We start from the raw sequence: 19,135 nt of genomic DNA, 5'->3' as shown, positions 1-19,135 counted from the left end.
CTTTGGGTACCTTCTGTAACTATAAACCAGGCCTCTGAGGAGCTTTTGTACACAAAGATTTTGGAAGGCCTTAACATTGTTCTGCTTTTTCTGAGCAGCATGTTTAGTTCTCTTCCTGATTGGCATTGGGAAGAGAAGCCTTGATGCTAAGATAGAAAATCTGATGTTGAGTTGAGTCTGTTTGGTTATGTGATTTCTGTATCCTCTTGGCTTTGCTGCACCTGGTAAACCAGCCCCTTCATCACCAGCTTTCCATTGTAAATGATACCTGTCAGCCTTGGGTGGTCGTGTAGCATGTTGATGGCTTAGGATGCTTTTTTGTGATGGCAGAGCCTTTCCTTGGCTTTGGTCAACATTAGTTAAGTCAGGAGTGTATCAAAGACTTCTTGTTGGTCAGCATTTGAGGAGAAGAGATGGTTTTTATTGTAGGACATGGGGCAGAAGGCTGATCCCTGGGGTGCTGTGCCTGCTCTGACACGGAAGTGTGGCTGTTCCTGAAAGCAAAGCAGAAGCTGGTAGCACAAACCCAGAACTCAGAAAAGCACCTTTGAAGTTAGCCAGTCCAGCCTAAAGTTCCGTGTTGTGTGAGCAGCAGCATGGCAGGGCTGGGATGTCCCTTCCCGGGTGAGGAGTGGCAGAGGCAGGGCAGCACACACACGGATGTGCAGGAATGCACTGATTTGGTACCAAAGCACCAGTGACTGTTTTCTCTGTGCCACGTGATGCTGTAGAAGCACTCCAGTGTCAGCACGTTCATGTCCTGCACACGGGGCCGTTCCCTGCGGAGCACTGGTGTGTGCAGTCCTTCTTCCCAAAGAAGACTGGGACTGGACAGGACTCCCCGGGAGCTCACTCTAAACTTTAACCGGTCTGTGTTTCCTATTGCAACCATCCAAACCATTTGCTAATCATAACTTTGTCATTCCAGCTGCAGCCAACATGTTGTTTGACGTGGATATTTGTTCGCACTTACAACCGCTTGAGAACTTTATTTTGTGTAACCTGTCGGTCTCTGTCCCCGGACGGGGAAGCGAGATGCACTGTCCAGTTTGCACTGTTTCTTGACTAATAATCTCTTCCAGCACATCAATACAAGTTTGCTTCCAGCAGATTCTCTATTTATTGTAAAAGCTGACATAACTTTTTTTATTTCAGGAAGACAGTAAATTGAGACTATTTATAGATGCCAAGATGCTAACTCAGGAATTAATACTCAGTTTTACAACCCCTTCTAAACAATGGCTTTCCCCCCACCTCCACCACCATTTCCCCTTCCACCATTTGCTTGGTTAAAACAAATGGGGATTGCTACCCAAAACCAAAGCAAAGCCCTGCTCTTGGTCTCCTCGTGGCTTTGGAAGGTGTCCCCTGCAGCCCCCAGAGCTCCCGCAGGAGAACAAGGGCTGGCCTCCTTGAGGGTGCCTTAGATTTGGTTGCCAATATGAGAACAGCCTACATTGGCAGTGGAAACAGGCTAATGATGGCTTGATAATCTGTTATGCAAATCTTGGTGCAGTTTGTTAAACTGTGCAGGGTTTATTTGTTTTGCTTCCATAATTAAAGCATGTAGACCTTGTATCTGTAAGTATTGTGTATTCCTTGTATGATCCTTGTCTTTGCTGCTGCTTCAGGAATTCAGCCCTGGGCTGTCCTCAGCTAAATTGCCAAGAAACAGGTCCTGTTTTTCCCACTGCTGCCTCTGCCCGTGCAGGGGCCCTGTCCCCGGGTTGTCTGCCAGCATGTCAGCGAGGGGAAACGCCGCTGTGAATTGTCTGTCGTTGCTGCAAAACCCAAGCTCCGGGCTGCTGTGCAGGGACACGCGGTGCAGCGCTGCTCACCGCGCTGTTGCTCACTCAAACACTGCCTGCCTCCAGCCAGGCAGAGCCCGTGGCTCCAGGGATTTATTCCAGTGACACGTTCTGGGGAGCCTGCCCGCTCCAGCCACTGACCCCTGCCTCCAAATGGAAAGTAAACGGCCTCCAACAACTAAAGAAGCCCGTAAATTGGGTAATGTGGTTACATTTGGGTTAGGCCTGTTGGTGGAAATAACTGTCAGTAAAAGCCTTCAGATTTGGTCAGTCTTTTAAAACTGCCTGTTGCAAACTCCTGGAAGAGGCAAAGCATCTCTCCTTTGGCAAGGCAGTGCCCCCCGAGAAATTTCCAGTGTGATGTAGTCCATATGGAGTAGAGTCAGCTTCAGACTAAGCAGCAAAAAAACATCCAGGATATTTTAATTACCCATTGCTGTTCAACCAGGTACCTGCTGCAGCAGAGGGACTGGTAATGTTTGTCCACTGTTGCCAGTTCTAGAACCCCTTTTTTGCTGACAAAAATGGTTCATCATGCAGGTGATGGCTGGGAAGCTGGAGGAGAGGCAGGAGCAGGCTGTTCCCTGGCCACGGTGCTCTGATGAGGCAGTGTTTGAGTGTGTAACAGCGACGTGCCGAGCCTCAGCTCTTCATCCTGCTCTGGAGCTTCTGTTTTGTCCCCACCAACCAAACCGTTGGTGTCGGTGTTCTCTCCTGTCTCCTGTTCCCCTAACTTTGCAACCACCAGTAATTGTTCTGGCAAGGACCTGGAAAAAGAGAAAAATTTACTGTTTTCCTCAGGCTCATAGCTTTTGAACTGGAGGCATGTCTTCTAAACAGTGCAACTCACTTCAAATGCTTTTTGCCTTTCATTTTATTATTGCTTGTCACGCAATGTTCTTTGAAAGCTTGCTCATATATTATCTGTTCCATTTTTTCCATTTTCCCTTTTTTTGCATGCTGTTCCTCCTGTTTCTTCCCTTCCTCCAATCCTCTGTTCCCGTGTGTAGACACAACGGCGACGACAGAACCGGCAGTTCACGGTTGGTATCACATTCCTGTTTATCTTATTTCTCAGCACTGCTGAGTGGCAAGACAAGCCTGGGAAGGGGAGGCCAAAAAGGGAACTGGAGTCTTCAAGGGAAAACTGTGTTTCAGGTGGACTCATCTCATAAATACAACATGGGTTCTAAGGCTGGAAAGTCTGTCTGCTCTTGTCATTTCTGCTGTGAGCTCCCCAGGTGATCATCCTGGTGCCAGGCAAGCACAAGCCCCGTGGAAGTGGCAACCAGGTCCAAGCAATGCCAATTGGTTCTCCGCCCATTGACTAAGAGAGTCACTTTACACATGAAAAAGATAATTTTTTTTTTTTTCTTTTAGATTTTTGAGCATTTTTCTGGCATTTTGAGTTAGTTTTTAAGAGAGGGTATCCAGCGGGTCTGCTGGCGTAGGGCAGCACTGGGGATTCTGGGATGCTCCGCAGAGGAGCGCTCGCCTCCAAGGTCGGCAGGGAAGTTTGCGTTATTACACTGCAGAAGGAGATTGGGAAAACAAATAGCAACACTTTCCTCTCAGCATAGCAGTCTAGCAAAGTAACCCTTCTCGTCTGCTCGAGGCAGTCTAGCTAACAGCTTGACAGCTTCCTGAGCTTCCTCCATTCCCCGGCGAGCCTACGTACGCGCTGCAGGCTGGAAGTTGAGCATCCCGTTTTTTTGGCACAAGCTTGCTTTTCAGCTGAAGAACCAAAACCTCTGACAATTTTTAATTACAGCTAATCCACGTTGGACTTTGCTGTTCTAGTTTCTTTTAACTCCGATAAATTGACTTGATTTTTTTTTACTGACAGAAATCCCTCGCACAGAGCTGCTGCCTGCTCCCCTTGAGGCGTCTTTCCTTATTTTTCTTTTGTTCTGAGGATGCCATAAAAAGCCTGTTCTCAACTTGAGGACTTCTCCCCTCCATGGGGAGGATCACTGCCAGGGAGGTGGCCAGCTGAAATGACAACCTATCCCAGTCAAACAAGCTGCCACAAACTTTCCTGCCTTAAAACCAGCCAGTTTGTTCTGAATTCCCCCCTGCTTGCCCTTGTGGGGTGCTTTTCCCGTGAAGACTCTGGATTTCTTTCCAAGCTTGTGTTGCTGGAGTGTGTATGGAGTATACCAGGTGTTTCTGTATGTTGGCCATTTGTTCTTTCTGATGTCCGATGGGAGTGAGCATGTCTGTGAATGACTAGAAATGCATGGGCATGAATACAGCCAAATGGATTTTCTCCAAAAACAATTTAAAATGAATTGGGGGAAGAAAAAAGAAAATAAACCAACCAACCAAAAAAAAAAAAAAAAAGACCAAAAGAAAAAAAAAACCAACCCAAAAAAGAGCTTGCTAGCAAAGAAAATGGAATGTAAGGCCAGTGTGGAGCCAGCACAATGCTTCAATCGGGGAAGGAGGGTTTTGAGCCATTTAAAGTTTTGGAGTGTATCCTAGAGGACTGGGGGGAAGGAGTCCTGTGTGTGTGTGCATGTCCCAGCAGTAGCCAAGGCCCTGCCATTCCTGTTCCCTCACGGAATGGAGTTGACGGCAGCGATGCATGAGTGACCTAACGCACGAACGTTGTTAACTCTTTTGTTGAAAAATGAGAGCTTAACTGTGAATTTTCTGATGCACTTTCTCCTTTCTCTGCACTGTTCATTGCCAGAGCTCCAATAACAGCATGGTCATGGCCGGCAGGAAGGCTTGTGCTTCCGCTGCACCCCACGAAGCTGGGGTTCCCCAGCTTCAGCCCTCCTCCCTCTCCGTGTGCCCCCGTGGGGTCAGGGTGCCCGTGGGGCTGAAATCACAGGTCCCACTGTTTGAGCTGGAATACGGGCAGAACTCAGTGGAGCCAGGAGTGTAACAACCTGGAGTGTCTGCGCCACTCAGTCTGGGGAAAAAGCGCTTTTTCTGCCACGCCCTTTCAGTTTTCCTCCCTGCCCCTCTCCCTACCATAATCAATGTACCAGTTTTTGATGTCCTGGCCCCTGTTGCCCCTGGGTGACCAGAGAGCTCAGCCCTCACAAGGTGCTAGCCTTCGTGGAGCCCCTCAGGTGAGATGCCCAGCTCCTGTTTGCCCCTGATACAAGCAGAACATCTCTAAGCAGCCATGACCTTGGACACTCTGCCCTTGTGTCCATTTTTTTCCAAATTCTGCCCTTACCCTGTTGTAAGCAGAGAGCTCTAAATGCTCAGAGTGATCCCCAGGATGTGGGTGCTGTCCACACAGGGCATTGTGCTTCAGGCCCTGTCCACCCCTCTGCCTGCCCAGCAATGGGGGGCTCAGGGCTGCTCCCCACTCCCCTGGCAAGGCAGGAACCAGGCAATGCTACCTCAGCACAGGCAGAATTTCTGCTGATTCCCATGGAAAGGTAGGATTCTGAGCCATTTGGAAAAGCCTTCTCTAAAGCTGGCAAAGCAGGAAGCCTGGAGTGAAGGTTCAAATAAGGAAAACACCCCAGTCACAAATGAAGAGTGATAAGAAAATACTTGGCCCATAATGCAGCAGGTAAATTATTTTACAGGCTGGAAACCCTTCCCTGAAGGCCTGTGTGGGTTTTTAATTGTGGCCTTAGCAGGTTTGGTACAAGAATAGGTAACACTGTTGTGTTACGCTCTTGTTCCTTTTCCTGATAGCGCTCAGCCCTGAGAATGAGTTTTGCTTGGCTGAAGCCAAAGCCCGGCTGCACCAGAGCGCCGGCCACTCGTACGTCCTGCCCGGTGCCACAGACAAGGGCTTTCTACACTGCCATCCCCAGGCAGCTCTGCTAGCCCAGCTGCCTCCTTCCCTCTTGGAAATGCCCTACTTAAACGTGCAGCTAATAGAGAATCCGTTCCTCAGTCTATTTTACAGCTGCCATCCTTGGGGCGGTTGAATAAAACATCACAGCGCTGCGGGTCTGCGCGGCGCCGCCGCGCGCGGCATGAAACGGAATCCCTAATTGCTTATTTAGAGCCTGAGATGGGAGAGAAATTGGCTTTTCCTGAAAAACTGGATCTAGCGTGGGAGCCCACAGAAACCTAAATGTACCCGGGGTGCCTGGTCCTTGTGTGAGCACCTTGTTGAGCTGCAGGACGCGCTCACCGTGCCGGCTCTGCCTGCCGGGGATTTGTCATTTCCAGGGAAGTGGAGCAGAGTGAAAAGTTCCCTTTCATTTCTCTGACAGGAGCAGTGGCAGACTTTGAGTTCATCCCCTCAGAAGTGAAAAGAAGGGGCTTTAGTGGCCAGTATGAAAGTTTAATGAGAAAAATCAAGAAGTAATTTACCACCTATTTAAATGCCTCACAACAGGTTTTAACACTGGCCGGTGGCATTTGTGAGTGTCCCAGGTGCAGGGAGAAATGGAATTGTGGAATTGTTGCAAATTTTACTCTGAAAAGGATTTTTTTTTCCTTCATAAAAAATGCAACATTGCCCTTTTTCATCAGCGAGAAAATGTAGTTCCTTAAAAGGGAACTCTCTACAGAAGCAATTTTGGAGAGAGAAAAGTTGAAGGGCTCCTCTGCCAAGTGCAGCTTTGCATGGCCAATGGTTCTGTGAGTCAACTGTTGTATTTATAGATCATTTATAGGAAAAAGGCTCCTGAAAATCTGAAAAGGACTCCCTGAAACCCAAGAGTGGCACACAAGCATATTTCCTGCTATTAATCTAAATGGCTTCCCACTTCAGGAGGTAATACCAACGTAGCTTCCTGGTGATTTGATGTATTTAAAAACCATTTACTGAAAATGAGTTTCATTTTTAAAGGGCAGTGTGTATATAAAAATACTCATATTGCTGCTCTGCAGTGGGGCCAAGTCTGCACATTGACCATACTGCACTCACAGCTTGGCTATTTAACAGAGTCAGCTCTGGTGGCAGTCCATGAGCTGCCGATCCCAGGTTCCCCAGTGCCCAGGGACGCGGGATCTCTTCATGGGAATTTTTTTTTTCTTTGCTTATGCATTTGCTTTTAGTGGCCAGCAGCAAGAGTGAGTCCTGGAAGTGGCAGCCCACCATTGTCCCACCCCACGTTTCAGTAGGTCGGGGTGGCCTCCCGGCGCTGGTTTGCCCTGTCGCTGGTGCTGGGATGTCCACCCCTGGAGATGCTCTGCCTGCAGACCCCAGCACTTCCTCAGACTCCCAAACCAAGCAGCACTAATGCCCTCACAGACAGCGCTGGCTGCCTGATTGCTTTATAGCTCTGAGGACAGATGCTTTTCCCGTAAATCCATCACATTTGGGCAAATGAAAAAAAGCCGGTTTGTCCGATAGTTTGGCAGAGGACACAGCCCGCAGCCTGCAAACAGGCCATGACATGCACTGCACAATATTCATATTTTGTCATTGGTAAATGTCCTGACTTGTCACCATGACCAAAACTAATTGGACTGGTTGCAAAATTGGAGGCAAGTTTTCCATTGCTCTCTGTGTGCAGGACTGAAATCAGCCTGGACTAAATTGGGAAATTGTCCCCGTGACGGCCGAAAGGCAGAGTCTGGGGACTCTGCATGCTGTTATGAGTGGTCTCAATACCATGTTTCGTGTGCCAACAGTGTAGAGCGAGGAGCATTTCTGTCTGTAATAAAGGCCACGATTGCACTGGTGTCACACGATGGCTCTGCCCGCACCGGCAGACGGTGGCAAGTGACTGACGCATTCTCTTTTTCCCCCTCAAGAAATTCATCCTCAGTTCTTAAGTGTGTTGTTTATTGTCGCTTGAGAAACGCAGAGAAAAACGAGTCTGTTTTTACTTGTAAGGCTTTACTCAGTTGCCCAATTCGGCCGAGGAGCTGGACTATGGGGATCTCTCAGGTAAGGGCTAGTCCGTAGGTAACCCGCTGCTCTCCTTCGCTAGACACTGGTTCCACTCTGATTTCTGCATCCTGGCCATGTTGCATTGTGCAGTTGCTGTGGTGCAGCCATTCCCCCCATGCTCTTGCAGCTTGGAAGCGCGCTCCTTTCTGTTGGGGTTCTCCTCCCTTTTTTTTTTTATTATTTATTTTTTTTATTTTGGCACCCATTTCTGTGTGGCATCCTCGGGGCAGGAGGTGCAGGGCACCGAGGCTGACCATTGTGGTTCCCTCCTGGCTGGGATTTTTTGAACACTGAATTGGAGACCGGTTGAGTTGAATCTTTGTTTGTAAAACACTTGACTCTGCCTTGTTGTGTGAAATCCCCCATAAAACAGGTGGCCAGCACTAACCCTTGGCTGCTCGGGGATTCCTCATCACACCAACATCAGATTGGCAGTAAAAAGGAGCTGGTTGTTTCATCAGTAAGGCCAAACCAAGTAAATGGTTCAAGCCTCTTTTTATCCACACTGGACTGAAAGGGCCATAAATGCATCCTCGTAGCTGGTCCTTGCCAATTAGTGCTAATTGAGATTAAAGCATAACAGCATCTTCAGTGGATGCAGTTGGGTGCATTCAGAGCAGAGCCTGTACCAGTGGTACAAACCTAAATCTTTGTTTTTCATGTTTTCTTACAGAAATGCACCTATATTTTTTTTGGTCCCCCCCTCCCTTGCAGAGCATCCCTGCAGACTCCTGGTACCTGCCGGGCTCTGTGGCTGCATCCAGCCACTCCAGGTGCACAGTCCTGGCCATAGGGCAGGAGCAGCCATTTGTCCCCCTGGAAGAGCCCAGCCCAGGGGGCTGGAGCCCAGTGCTGTTCCTCTCAGGGGTTCAGCATGGAGCAAAAAAATACACCAAAAAACCCCTGAGTCCTCATCTTATTCCATCAAATTGGGTTCCCTCTCACCCAATCAAATCAGGAACGTCTCGTCCCATAAGCCACTACAGGTGTGCTGTGGCCAAGAGGTCAGAAATGATGGATTCATTCTGGATGTTTTCTAACACTGAGCAATGCTAACAATTATTATTGCAGGCCTGGGACAGATCCCATAGGTAAGATGCACCAGGGTTCTGGTGAACATCCCTGAGTGGATGGGGGAAATGGTTTTGCTCTAAGTTCTTTTACCTTTTAAAGTTCTATTTTTAAAGGAAAAATACACTCTTTGGTGAATGAAGAGAAGAACCTGAAAAAATTCCTCAAAGGAGTTGCCCAGAATGGGTGTTTGCTCCCCAGCCTGTGCTGCCCAGAGGGGCTCACACCTTTCCCAGAGCACACAGCTCAGTGTAGTCCTTTTTCTGAGTCTGGAGTGGAAGCCAAAATTTCCCCCACCTCTACAGAACACAGCTCAGGCAGAGCCACTGCCCACAGTGAGCGCCTGTCGTGTGCTGCCCAGCAGCCTTTTTGGAGCATCTGGGTGGGCTACTGATTTTTTCCCTAAGAATTTCAAAACTTTGCTTGTTGCTCTGTAGGTTACTCCCGCCTGCCCAAAGGGTGACCATTCCTGGTCGGGTGTGGTCAGGATCATACTGGGTCAGGTATGGGGGAGGCACTAGAGAGAGCCCCAGCCCCTTCTCTACAGACAGAGTGGTCTCTGCCCCGTAGCTTCGGGAGACTGAAGCCAGGTCATGTTTTTGGCCCGGGGTCAGCACGTGGGTGGTTCAGGTGAGTGCTGGAGTTGAGCTCCGTCGGGAACGCCGCCCTCCGCTCCAGCCAGAGCCCTGGGAGCCCTGGGCACCACCCTGAGGGATGCAGGGCACGAGCCCACCCCCACAGGAGACCCTGGCGTGGCGGGCGTGGGGGTGCTGCCGTGTTTGCTCAGTGTGCTGTTCCTTCCAGGTACATCTGTCCCACCCACAGCTTCAACCGAGGCTCTGCCGACTGTGCACTTAAGTAACGCATCACTTGCCTCCCGCCCAGGTAGCCCGAGCCCAGAGCCGTGCTCGCTCTTCCCGGCCGAGCTCTGTGTGTCCGTGCCTCTCGCAATCCTCTTGTTCCTCACGTCCTGAGCCCTGAGGGTACGGAGAGGGCTGGCCTGGCACCTCTCAGTTCCTCGTTCCAGCCTGGCACAGACCGGCTGGCAGGGTTCCTGCAGCGCCGGGCAAACGTGAGCGTGCGTGTGTGTGTGTTGTGCACACCTGTGCACGCAGGTGCACGCACACAGACACTGCCACGGGCCCCGGGCACGGCGCTCCAGGGACTCCCCGAGCTCTCCAGGCTCTGCTGCAGAGCATCGGCACCTCCTTGAAACAGGGAGCCAAAAACAATCAGCAGCTGTGCGGAGGGGATGCTGGTGGCTGCGAGCGGAGCTCCCTTCTCCACGCAGGAGTGCGGGGAAGCAGCCGTGCAGCTCTGAGCTCTGCCATGGTGAGCACATCTATTCAAACAAAGCGCCTTATTTTTTATGAAGCGATCTTGAAATGGGTCGCTGAAGGGGAGCTTATTGATTGAAGAAGGATGAACTCCTCAAATTTCTCTGGTTTAAATTACACCAAATTCAATTACGATACGACAGGCAGGTTAACGCTGCTCTTTAACGGCCCCTCAATAAATTTGAGGAGGGGTAGCCTGCTCCTTGCCACGCTGTGGGAATGAATAACATTATTGCTCATCCTGTCATGGACAGGCAGTGATTTCTGTCCTCCCATGTCGTGGCTAAGTGCTTTATAGAGTAACGGCAGCCTGTTCTTCCCCCTGCCAAGTCCAACCTCTAGTGCTGCTCCATCATTTCAAAAACTTTATTCCACAAAAGAATTGACCTCAGATTCATTTGGGAGGTGTCAGTGCAGTCCTGATGTTTCCTGCCTCCAGGGAAAAGGAATAATTGGCTCACCAGGTTTTCAGGAGTGCTCAAGTGACTTAAGGCCATTAAGCACCCAAATTGTGACCTGTGGGATCTTCAGGCATATTGATGTGATAATCATTTAATAAACTAAACCGTAACCAGATTTAGAAGAGATCACTTGTTTAGGAATTCTTCAAAGCTGTTGGTGTAGGTTTCCTTTCCCCTGTGGTGATGCAGATGTTACCTGCACATCTGGGCAGCTCAGGAGCTGCAGTGGGGTCAGTGTGTATAAGCTTACTCCTGCCCACAAGTTCAGCCTGCACTGCCCAATGTCAGGAGCTTGATATTCATTTTCACCCAGAAATAGAAGGTAAATTTTTGTGCAAGTGCAGCAGTATATCCTGATGTGCCAAAAATAATGTCTTAACTACATTTTCATAAAAATCTCCCTCTGTTCTCTGCTTTTACAGCAGAAATGCACCTAGAGGAAGGTCAGGGCCGTCCAGAGATTCCCCAAAATATTGCAGTTGGGCTACAGAATGAAGCTGGAGGGAGGTGAGGAGGAAGGACAGGAGTCAGGAGCACCACACAGCAGGGGTTCCATAAAACCTGGGCTTTCCCACATCACAGCAGGACAGGCTGGGGAGGGTGCTGGGGCGCGCAGGGAAGGAGCAGATCGCAGCAGCAGCAATGCCAGGAGCGGTGCCAGCGGCACTGGAGAGGTGGGGCCGGGAGGTCCCTGGAAGGAGCTGCTGGCCCTGGGCACTCGAGGGGTGCAGAGTGCCCTTGCCAGCCCTCGGGTGTGCAGAGGGCTCCCGTCACCAAGGTGAGCCCAGAGCCGGCGCTCGAGCCTCGCGGGATCTGCTGCTGGGAGCGTGGGGAGCGCTGAAGGTAAACCTGGAGAGGTGTGACCCAAATAGTCTGAAGCTGGTAGTGTGGGTAGAAAGGAGATTTAACATACAGGCAGCCTGGTCCAAGCCAGTCTTGCTTTACTCTTGAGATGCTGCTGCTGACAAAAGGAGTGGAATATTCATAGATACATCTATATTTAAAGCCTTGTTAAATTAAAATTGAGTGGAAACTTCATTGAGAAGTTGGGAGCAGAGAAGTCTTCCCTCTGCTAAACCTCAGTGTAAGCCCTGACCCAGACTGTCAGAGTGCTGCTCTTACCATCACCAACATTTTTCTTGAGAGCCCACGGAAAGCTGGTTTAGCACTTACACTGGCAAAAATGTTAGAAACCTGGAGATCATTAGAACATTCACTTTTTAAGAGAGTCCCTCAAAGCCCCCATAGCTGAGTGAGTCAGAGATTATGATTATCAATACTTAGATGGACAATCCCCAGCTCAGCATCTGCTCCGTACTGCTCCTAACCTCTGGAATTAGTTCCTTAGTTCTGTGATGAGTAGGAAGCAGTCCCAGACCCCTTTCTCTCCTGTCCATGTGCTGTTTGCTGAGCCGCACTTTTTGTTTAAAGGAAAACTTCAAGGTTGCCATTCCAGCAGTGTAATCACTATTTTGTTGATTACACGAGTGGTTGGTAAAAATAATATCAGCAAAAATAAATTTCAAGCTAGCCAAGTCTCTTCCTGGCCACCCTAGAAGAGGCTCTGGAGCACTGCTGTTGCTGTACAGTGATCTGCACCGTGGCAGACAGGCCCAGCACTGCACCCCATGAAACCCTGGCGTCCCCTGTTGTGGGGCTCAGCCATGCCAGTCCCTTGGGGGAGCAGCACAGCACTTGGGAAGACAAATTGATTTTTATTTCCTGCATGAGTTCAGCTCTGGCAAGTGGATTGTACCATTACCGCTGCAGTTTTCCTTTAAGGTGCTTTGGTGCCAAGCAAAGCATCAACCCAAAAACGGTTCAGCCAAGGTGCACCGTAGCTGCAGAGTAGCCCTGAGGGGGCATGTTGCTGACAACATGCTGTGATGTCTCTTCCTGCCCTGCCCTTCCCTCCTTTCTGCCCCACCCACAAAAATTCACAAGCAAACCCAAAACAAAACCCTAATAGGAAAATTTCCTGATGATTCGCTGGAGAGGCCAGGATCCAGCTTGCTCCAATATATATTAACATCCTAATGGGAAAGCTCTGCATGTATACATTTACTGCGCCCTGACAAGAGGGAATTAAATGTCAGAAGGATTTGTAGCATCTGTAATTGAATTGGTGCTGAGAAAAGCAAATCTTGAGGAAGAATAACATATTAGGATTAGCAAATAATGTGGCATTTTGTCAGTTCCTGCCATCTCAACTGTTCCCTCTTCAGCAATAAAGTTGTGATTTCTGGTTTAATCAGAGATAGGAGGCGGGAATAGCTTGGGTGAATTGGAGACAGCATTTAAAGCAGATTCCGGTTGTTAAGGTCAAGTCTCTCTTTGGCTTTGGGGAATTATTCCTTGTTCCATAGACCTGACACTTTGTTAATTACCCAAGAAATGGCGAGGGACAGGATGTGGAGGGGCTGCTCCTGTGCTGGTGGCACACAGACAGGTTTGCTGGGAGCAGTGTCAGTCGCTGGCGCTGGCTTTGGGCTTTGCCATGCCTGCAGGCAGAGCTCTTGGTGCTGGGTCATGCTGCCAGAGCACGCGGGGTTGATGAGGGGCTGGAGGCAAGGAGAGGAGATGCTGCAGGAGGAATGTTTTAGGCCACGTGCAAGCGTGAGGATGTGTTTAGCCACGTGTATAACAGCGTGAACTTGGGGCTGGCACCTCGCAGGGGTCTTCCTTAAGAGGAACAATTGAGAAAAATGGCCCTGCACGTCTCAGCAGAGGAACTGACACTTAACAACTCTGCTGAGCAAACCTGGCAAGGCTTTAGGCCAAAGTCCCTTCTCAGGGGAACCCTCGCTCCCTGCTCTTGGCACGATGCCACGCAAAGGGAAGACAAGAGGGACGTGTCAGGCACAGGGCTCTGTCACAGCCTTGTCTCCATGCAGTGGGACGGTGTGGAGGCTGCCGCTGCCAGCACAAACACACAGCTTCGTCTTTCCAGAACCTTAATTTATGGTGATGAAGAAAAAATGCCTCTTGATGCAAAATCCTGCTGGAAGCACATTACAGAGCCGTAACTCAGCATGTTTATGCCCCTCAGCTGTTCCAGATGTCAACAAGGCACTCATCTGCCCAGGCTGGGATGCTGCTGGCTGCTCCGAATGCAGCCGAGCGGAACTGGGTGCAAAGTTTTTAAACAAATAAGAAAAAAATGGAGTGAAGCATGCCTAAAGCAGCTGCTCCAGCAGATGAGCCATTTAGTTGCTTTGCAGAGAGCGGGTTCATGGAGGCCAGATCAGCCAAGCTGGAGTGGAGTGGGGGCTCCCAGGATGCCCAGTGTGACTGGTTTTCCCCAGCTGCCACCCTGGGCAAGCAGCAGATCTGTGCCTGGGCACAGGATCAGCTCAGCACCCCATGAGTGTCCGTGGGCACCTTTCCCTCAACATGCAGGGGTGTTCAGCTTGCCACAGAGCGGATGCTGGGAAGAGATCACAGCATGATCTGTTCCCACTGGAGATGAGACAGAAGGTTCCCCTTTGCTGTGCTCTTGGTTTGCAGGGGAATAATCTTTTTTGGCTGCAGTTTTTACCTTATCAGCCAAGCTGCTGAAAGGGTCTTCACAGTGTCTGTCACCACACCCCAGCTCATCCTAGCATCTCACTGCCCACACTGGGGCTCCTGCTCTCAGAGGTTACTTAAAGGGACTTTTTTTCTTAAATTGTTTTAATTAAAAGGCCCTTTATGGTGCTCTTGGTCCCCAGTTATTTACTTGGGTCCCTCAGTCCTTAATCTTGGAGCAGAATTGGAAATATCGATAGAAAGCGTAAATCCCAGCTGCTGCTCGAAAGCTTTGTATCAGGTCTCAGCTCAAAAGAGCCCCATTACCTTTAGCTGTCACGGATCTGTACGCTTGATCGATAAACTTCAAATATTATTAGAGGTGGAGGCTTCAGAGATTTGCTCTGTTCTTTGGAGGGAGACGGAGATAAATCTTTCTTAAAAATTGACTTGCATTTGCTCTCTCAGTCGTCCTGGCAAAACGCATTTCTCCGAGGTGTCCAGGCAGGCGCAGGCAGGGCAGATTTATGGGCCATGTGCTTCTTGTAGTGAAAGATTTAAATGGTAAATCCTTCACATATGACTTCACAAATCATGTAAAGTTAAAAGATTTTTACCGTTTCTGTTGCTGCTGTGCTTAAATTGTAAGGTATGGCCAGTAAATCATTTTAATAGAGGTGTCGCGCTTGACTCACTAAAAAAAAGAGACAATGGTTTAGCTTCTATTCCAAAATGTTAATGTATTAATCAGCGGGAGAATAATTGTTTTTTACTGCGTTATAAATCTCAGTTGCCATTAGGATTGCAGCGAGGGTTGATGTAGCTGCGTTCTTAAATTAAAATTGTTTACACTGCTATACATTCATTTTACATGGCCATAGCTCATCCGGGGTTCATTCCGGAGCTGTTCCTCCACCACATCAGTCATCCCTCTCCCAGGTGACGGCATCCCGAGGGAGAGGTGCTTCTGAAAGGAAACTAATTGTGTGGTGAGGAGTTAAATAAACGCAGTAAAGCAGTCAGAGGCACTGTACAGTTACTGCTCACTGTCGGCCTCGGACTGGGTGTTAGCTTTTGGATCAGGAGGGCTGTGTGCTTTTGGGTTGCATTGGACAGTAAAGGTGAGGGTTCATGGTGGAACCCAGTTCATTTGGGGCAGAGGATGGTTGTAAACACATTTTCCATGCTGGGTGGGTTGGGTTTTGGGCAAGGAGTGTTTTGGGAAGTTGAAATGTTTTCAACAGGGCACTCGTTAATGACATTTCTCAGAGCTAACGATTAATATTCCCATATTGTACTGCTCTTCTCCATGCCCCATCCACCAAGAAGGCTGAGATTTGGGGAGCACTATAGGGAAATTTCCCAAAATAGATCCCCACCAACAACTCCGTGTGCCCTTCCTCCCCTCTCCCAGCTGTCTCCCACGTGTGTAGTCCTAGTGCTGCTGCTTTTAGCGGAAAACACCTCGCGAGTCGAGCCGCCAGATCAGTTCGGCTCCGGACAAAGCTCCTCTGCCCGAACTCATCTGTCTAGTTAGCTCCGTGCTTCACCCCTGCTCCTCTGGAGAGCCCGAGGGCAGCTCTTCCCATCCCGAGAGCAGCTGCAGCCAGAGCCTGCCGAGAGCGTCGTAGTAAGTCCCCAATTCTTATTCCTCTTCTGGTCTCAACAGATTCCCGCGCAGGTGAGGAAGGGGCCATACGGAGTGTGGACCATGCTGTGGTTGGTGGCGTCGTGGCCGTCGTCGTCTTTGCAATGCTTTGCCTGCTCATCATTTTAGGGCGATATTTTGCCAGACATAAAGGTAAGACAGAGACCAAGGCTGGAGGATGGAAGGCCAGGCTCGTGTGTCCCCTCAGTCGTGGCATTGTCATGTCTGACGGGACACACCCCCCGGTTTCTCTCCCAGCGGCACTTTTTGTTTCCTTTGTTGATCGCTCCCTCAGCGCCACACCAAGACCCCCGAGGAGTCACGCAGCCTCCGCTTCCCTTGCAGGTACATACTTCACTCACGAAGCCAAAGGAGCAGATGATGCGGCCGATGCAGACACAGCCATCATCAACGCAGAGGGGGGACAAAACAACTCCGAGGAAAAGAAAGAGTACTTCATCTAGAGCAGCCTTGGTTCCCATGAGGTGTCCAACTGTGGACGGTTACTACTGGCCCTATTTAAACGCTACAAAGACAAAGTGATCTTGGAAGTTGCAACCAGCTTGTGTCTTTTTTTTTTTAAGGAAAAAAAAGCAAATGGGTGGAGAGCGGTGAGGCCGGGAAGGTCTGGGATTTGCTGTGTAAAAATATTCCTCGTAAAGTACACTCTGCTGTTTGACACCTCAGTTCGTTTGGGTTTTCTTTTTTTGGCCAAGTCCAGCTTGGATTTAGTTTAGTGAAGTCATTTGCAGAAGATTCTGTGCCTTGTTTAATTTCTGTTCGTTCGGGTCGGGGGGAGGCTGGGAAGAAGAGGGGCTTCTGTGCGTTAGTTCCCTTCGGGTTTCTGTGGCTCTTCGTTTCCCCTTTCCTGTTTCTGGAGTTGCCAGCTGGGACCCCGTGGAGTAGGTGCGTTTCTCTGAAGGTGTTTCCCCTTTTTTCTCTTCACCGGTTTCCGTTCAGAACTCGAGCTCATCGGAGGAGAACCAGCACATTTTAGATGCGTAGTTTGCAGTTCAGTGTGCCCATGTCCCGTTCCCCTGTTGCCGTCAGGGCTCGGATAACACTCCCCAAGCCCCCTTTTGTGGCTGTTTCAGGTGCTTTCGATGGTGGCGGCTGGGAAATGGGCTGGAGCTCGGCAGAGGCGCTGCTTGGCCGCGGGGATGCGGGAGCAGGGTCCTTGCTGGGCAGGCAGAGCCCTCCCGGGTGCAGGGGCTTCTCCTCATCCTCTCCCCGTTTGGCGGCCGTGGATTCAGCAGGTAAAGCCCCTCTGACGTGTGAGCCCAGACCTGGAGAGCGGCTGGATGAACAAAACTGCCTTTTTTTTCTACCTGCTGAGTAAAACGCGGGAATTTGTGTTGAAACGAGCGTGCTAATGACCACTAAAGCCATAGGTGCACAGGAGACTCTGGCTCAATTGGAATTGTAAGCGACAGGTAGCAAACTGCAGCGGGAAGACGGTATAAAGTTATATATGCTGACTTTTTTTTGGTGAGTAATCATGGATTTCGAGCGATACTTTTTTATTGTGTTTATGTGGCAAATGTATCTGATTTATTTAAGGAAAGCATTAATCTTAGTGTCAGGTTTGGGGATTTTTTTACGGGTTTCGGGGGGGGGGCCATTTCCGTGCGTTTGTTTTTTAATTGCTGTCTTTTGGCAGAACCATTACAATGTGGGATCCCTCGGGAGCGGGGCGGCCTGGCGCGGCACGCGGGCCCGTTCCCCGGCAGTACTCCGTCTTTTCCCCTCTTCACGAGCAGAACCTCGCGAAACACCCGTTTTTTCCGAGCAGCTTTTGTCGAGCGCAGCTCTTCCCTGAGCCCTCAGCACCATTGCCAAACCCCATCGCGGTGAGAAGCAGCCAGGCTGGAGCCGGGGGCTCCGCGGCACGGGACGGGCATCCTGGCCTTGAGCAGCCCATATTTGTTTGGAAGTGTACCGTAGTGCAGTGTTACCGATGTAACTTTGACTTACAATGTTGACATGTCTCAGGTTCATGTGTTTGATTGGTGTTTTCCGTCTCAGGTAGATTGCAAAATTTCGGCCCCACGCATTGGAAAAATAAAAAAAAAAAACAAACCCACACGTAAAAACAGGAGAAAAACCAGGAAATTATTAATTTTAGTTGTATATCGGTTTATGTATTTTTTCTTCAGTATACAGTGCACTGTTGAAATGTATTGTTGAGTATTACTTTGTACAGCTTTAGATCATTAGGACTTTGAAGCGTGAAGAAAGAACAACCTTGTTTAAAGGAGGATCACAAATGAAGAACGCAGAACTGATGATAAACAACCTTGTTCTTTATTTACCCGGCCTTTTTATTTTTTCCCCTTAGGCCAGTTCTGTTTTAAGGTGTCCATGGAAGATGTTACAGTGTAAGAAAATACATATCCATCTGTTCCCATTCACATTTTGTATTGGTTCATGTATCCCATTTTTACAAAGGAAAAGAAGTACTATAAAATATCTGTCTTCTTAATAAAAAAAAGTTAATGTTACAAAACTAGACCTTGTTTTGCACTCTTTATCCCAGCTGTTACAGAGTCCACTATTGGAGCTCCAGCAGTAACGTGGGCAGGAGGAGCTGGGGCTGAGCAGGTCACCCTCAGCACTAGGAGAAAAGGAGTTAAACCTGATGTATTGAGCCTGCATATAATATAGAAGAGATTTCGTAAGTTTCTTGTTTATAATTGCTAAATTATTTTATTTAAGGAGTAATGCCTTGGAGAAAATTGATGTGACACTGATATTCCAACTTTCCCAGGCTGGGGTAGGTCAGTCCGCAAGTTCTTAATAGCAGACACATATTTACATCCTCCCTTGGAAGGTGAGTGTTGAAATACGTGACCTCCTCACCCCGTTCTTGTCTCCCATTCAGTCCTGGTGCTGCCAGATCTCCTGGCGTGTGTCTGTGAACCACGTGGCGTTTCCAAGTTTGCCAGCGACGCGCGGCCCCGGCGGCCGGAGCTGCTGCAAGGATCCCCGTGGCTCCGCTCGGGCAGCCAGCACTCCCCCTCCTGCCTTCCCCCCACCACAGCCCCCCAAACCAGGCTGCGAGGCAGCTGCAGCACTGAAATTAGAATCATTAATCTTTTATGTTTTGCACAAAGGATGAGGAGGAAGACAATTGCTTTTTGAGGAGATCACGCCGAGAACAGCCGTGCAGAAAAGCGGCGTGCTTGGCCCCCGAGGGGCCCTGCAGACCCAGGTGTGTGTGCCAGACCAAGGCCACTGCCCAGCTCTTGGGCACTCAGGGCATCTCGTGGTTATGTCACAAATAACGTTTTTCTGAGCAAAGTCATGACACTGAGGGAAAAACCATAGGGCAGAGCCAAAAAAGCAGCTCGCTCTTTTCTTACCTGAAAGGAGCAGAGCAGCTTTGATGGTTTCCATGGCTATTGCAATTACTTCAGTGCAGAAGAGGTTTGTGGCTGATGCCAGCTCACGATGGTTTTCTCCTTAAGCCAGCACTA

At 49.4% G+C, this 19,135-nt stretch overlaps 1 protein-coding gene across 4 annotated transcripts in view; it reads left to right on the top strand.

The window, feature by feature from the left end:
- CADM1 (cell adhesion molecule 1) overlaps positions 1-18,165 on the top strand; it is a 131,725-nt gene extending 113,560 nt beyond the window's left edge. For 2 of the 4 annotated variants that reach the window (XM_041458088.1, XM_041458087.1), the window contains 2 exons: positions 15,681-15,812; positions 16,005-18,165. In XM_041458088.1, coding sequence (XP_041314022.1) covers positions 15,681-15,812; positions 16,005-16,123 — 251 coding nt within the window. In that variant the 3' untranslated portion in view covers positions 16,124-18,165. Of the gene's footprint in view, positions 1-2,818; positions 2,852-7,578; positions 7,633-15,680; positions 15,813-16,004 lie in introns of all 4 variants that reach the window. The other 2 variants (XM_041458085.1, XM_041458086.1) reach the window with 2 other exon arrangements.
- Positions 18,166-19,135: the final 970 nt, after the last annotated feature.

This window comes from Pyrgilauda ruficollis, unplaced genomic scaffold (genome assembly GCF_017590135.1).
Source record: "Pyrgilauda ruficollis isolate IOZ18807 unplaced genomic scaffold, ASM1759013v1 scaffold126, whole genome shotgun sequence".
NCBI classification, from domain to species: Eukaryota; Metazoa; Chordata; class Aves; order Passeriformes; family Passeridae; genus Pyrgilauda; species Pyrgilauda ruficollis.
Note: the sequence above shows the minus strand (reverse complement) of the source record. Positions and strands in the feature narration are given on the sequence as shown.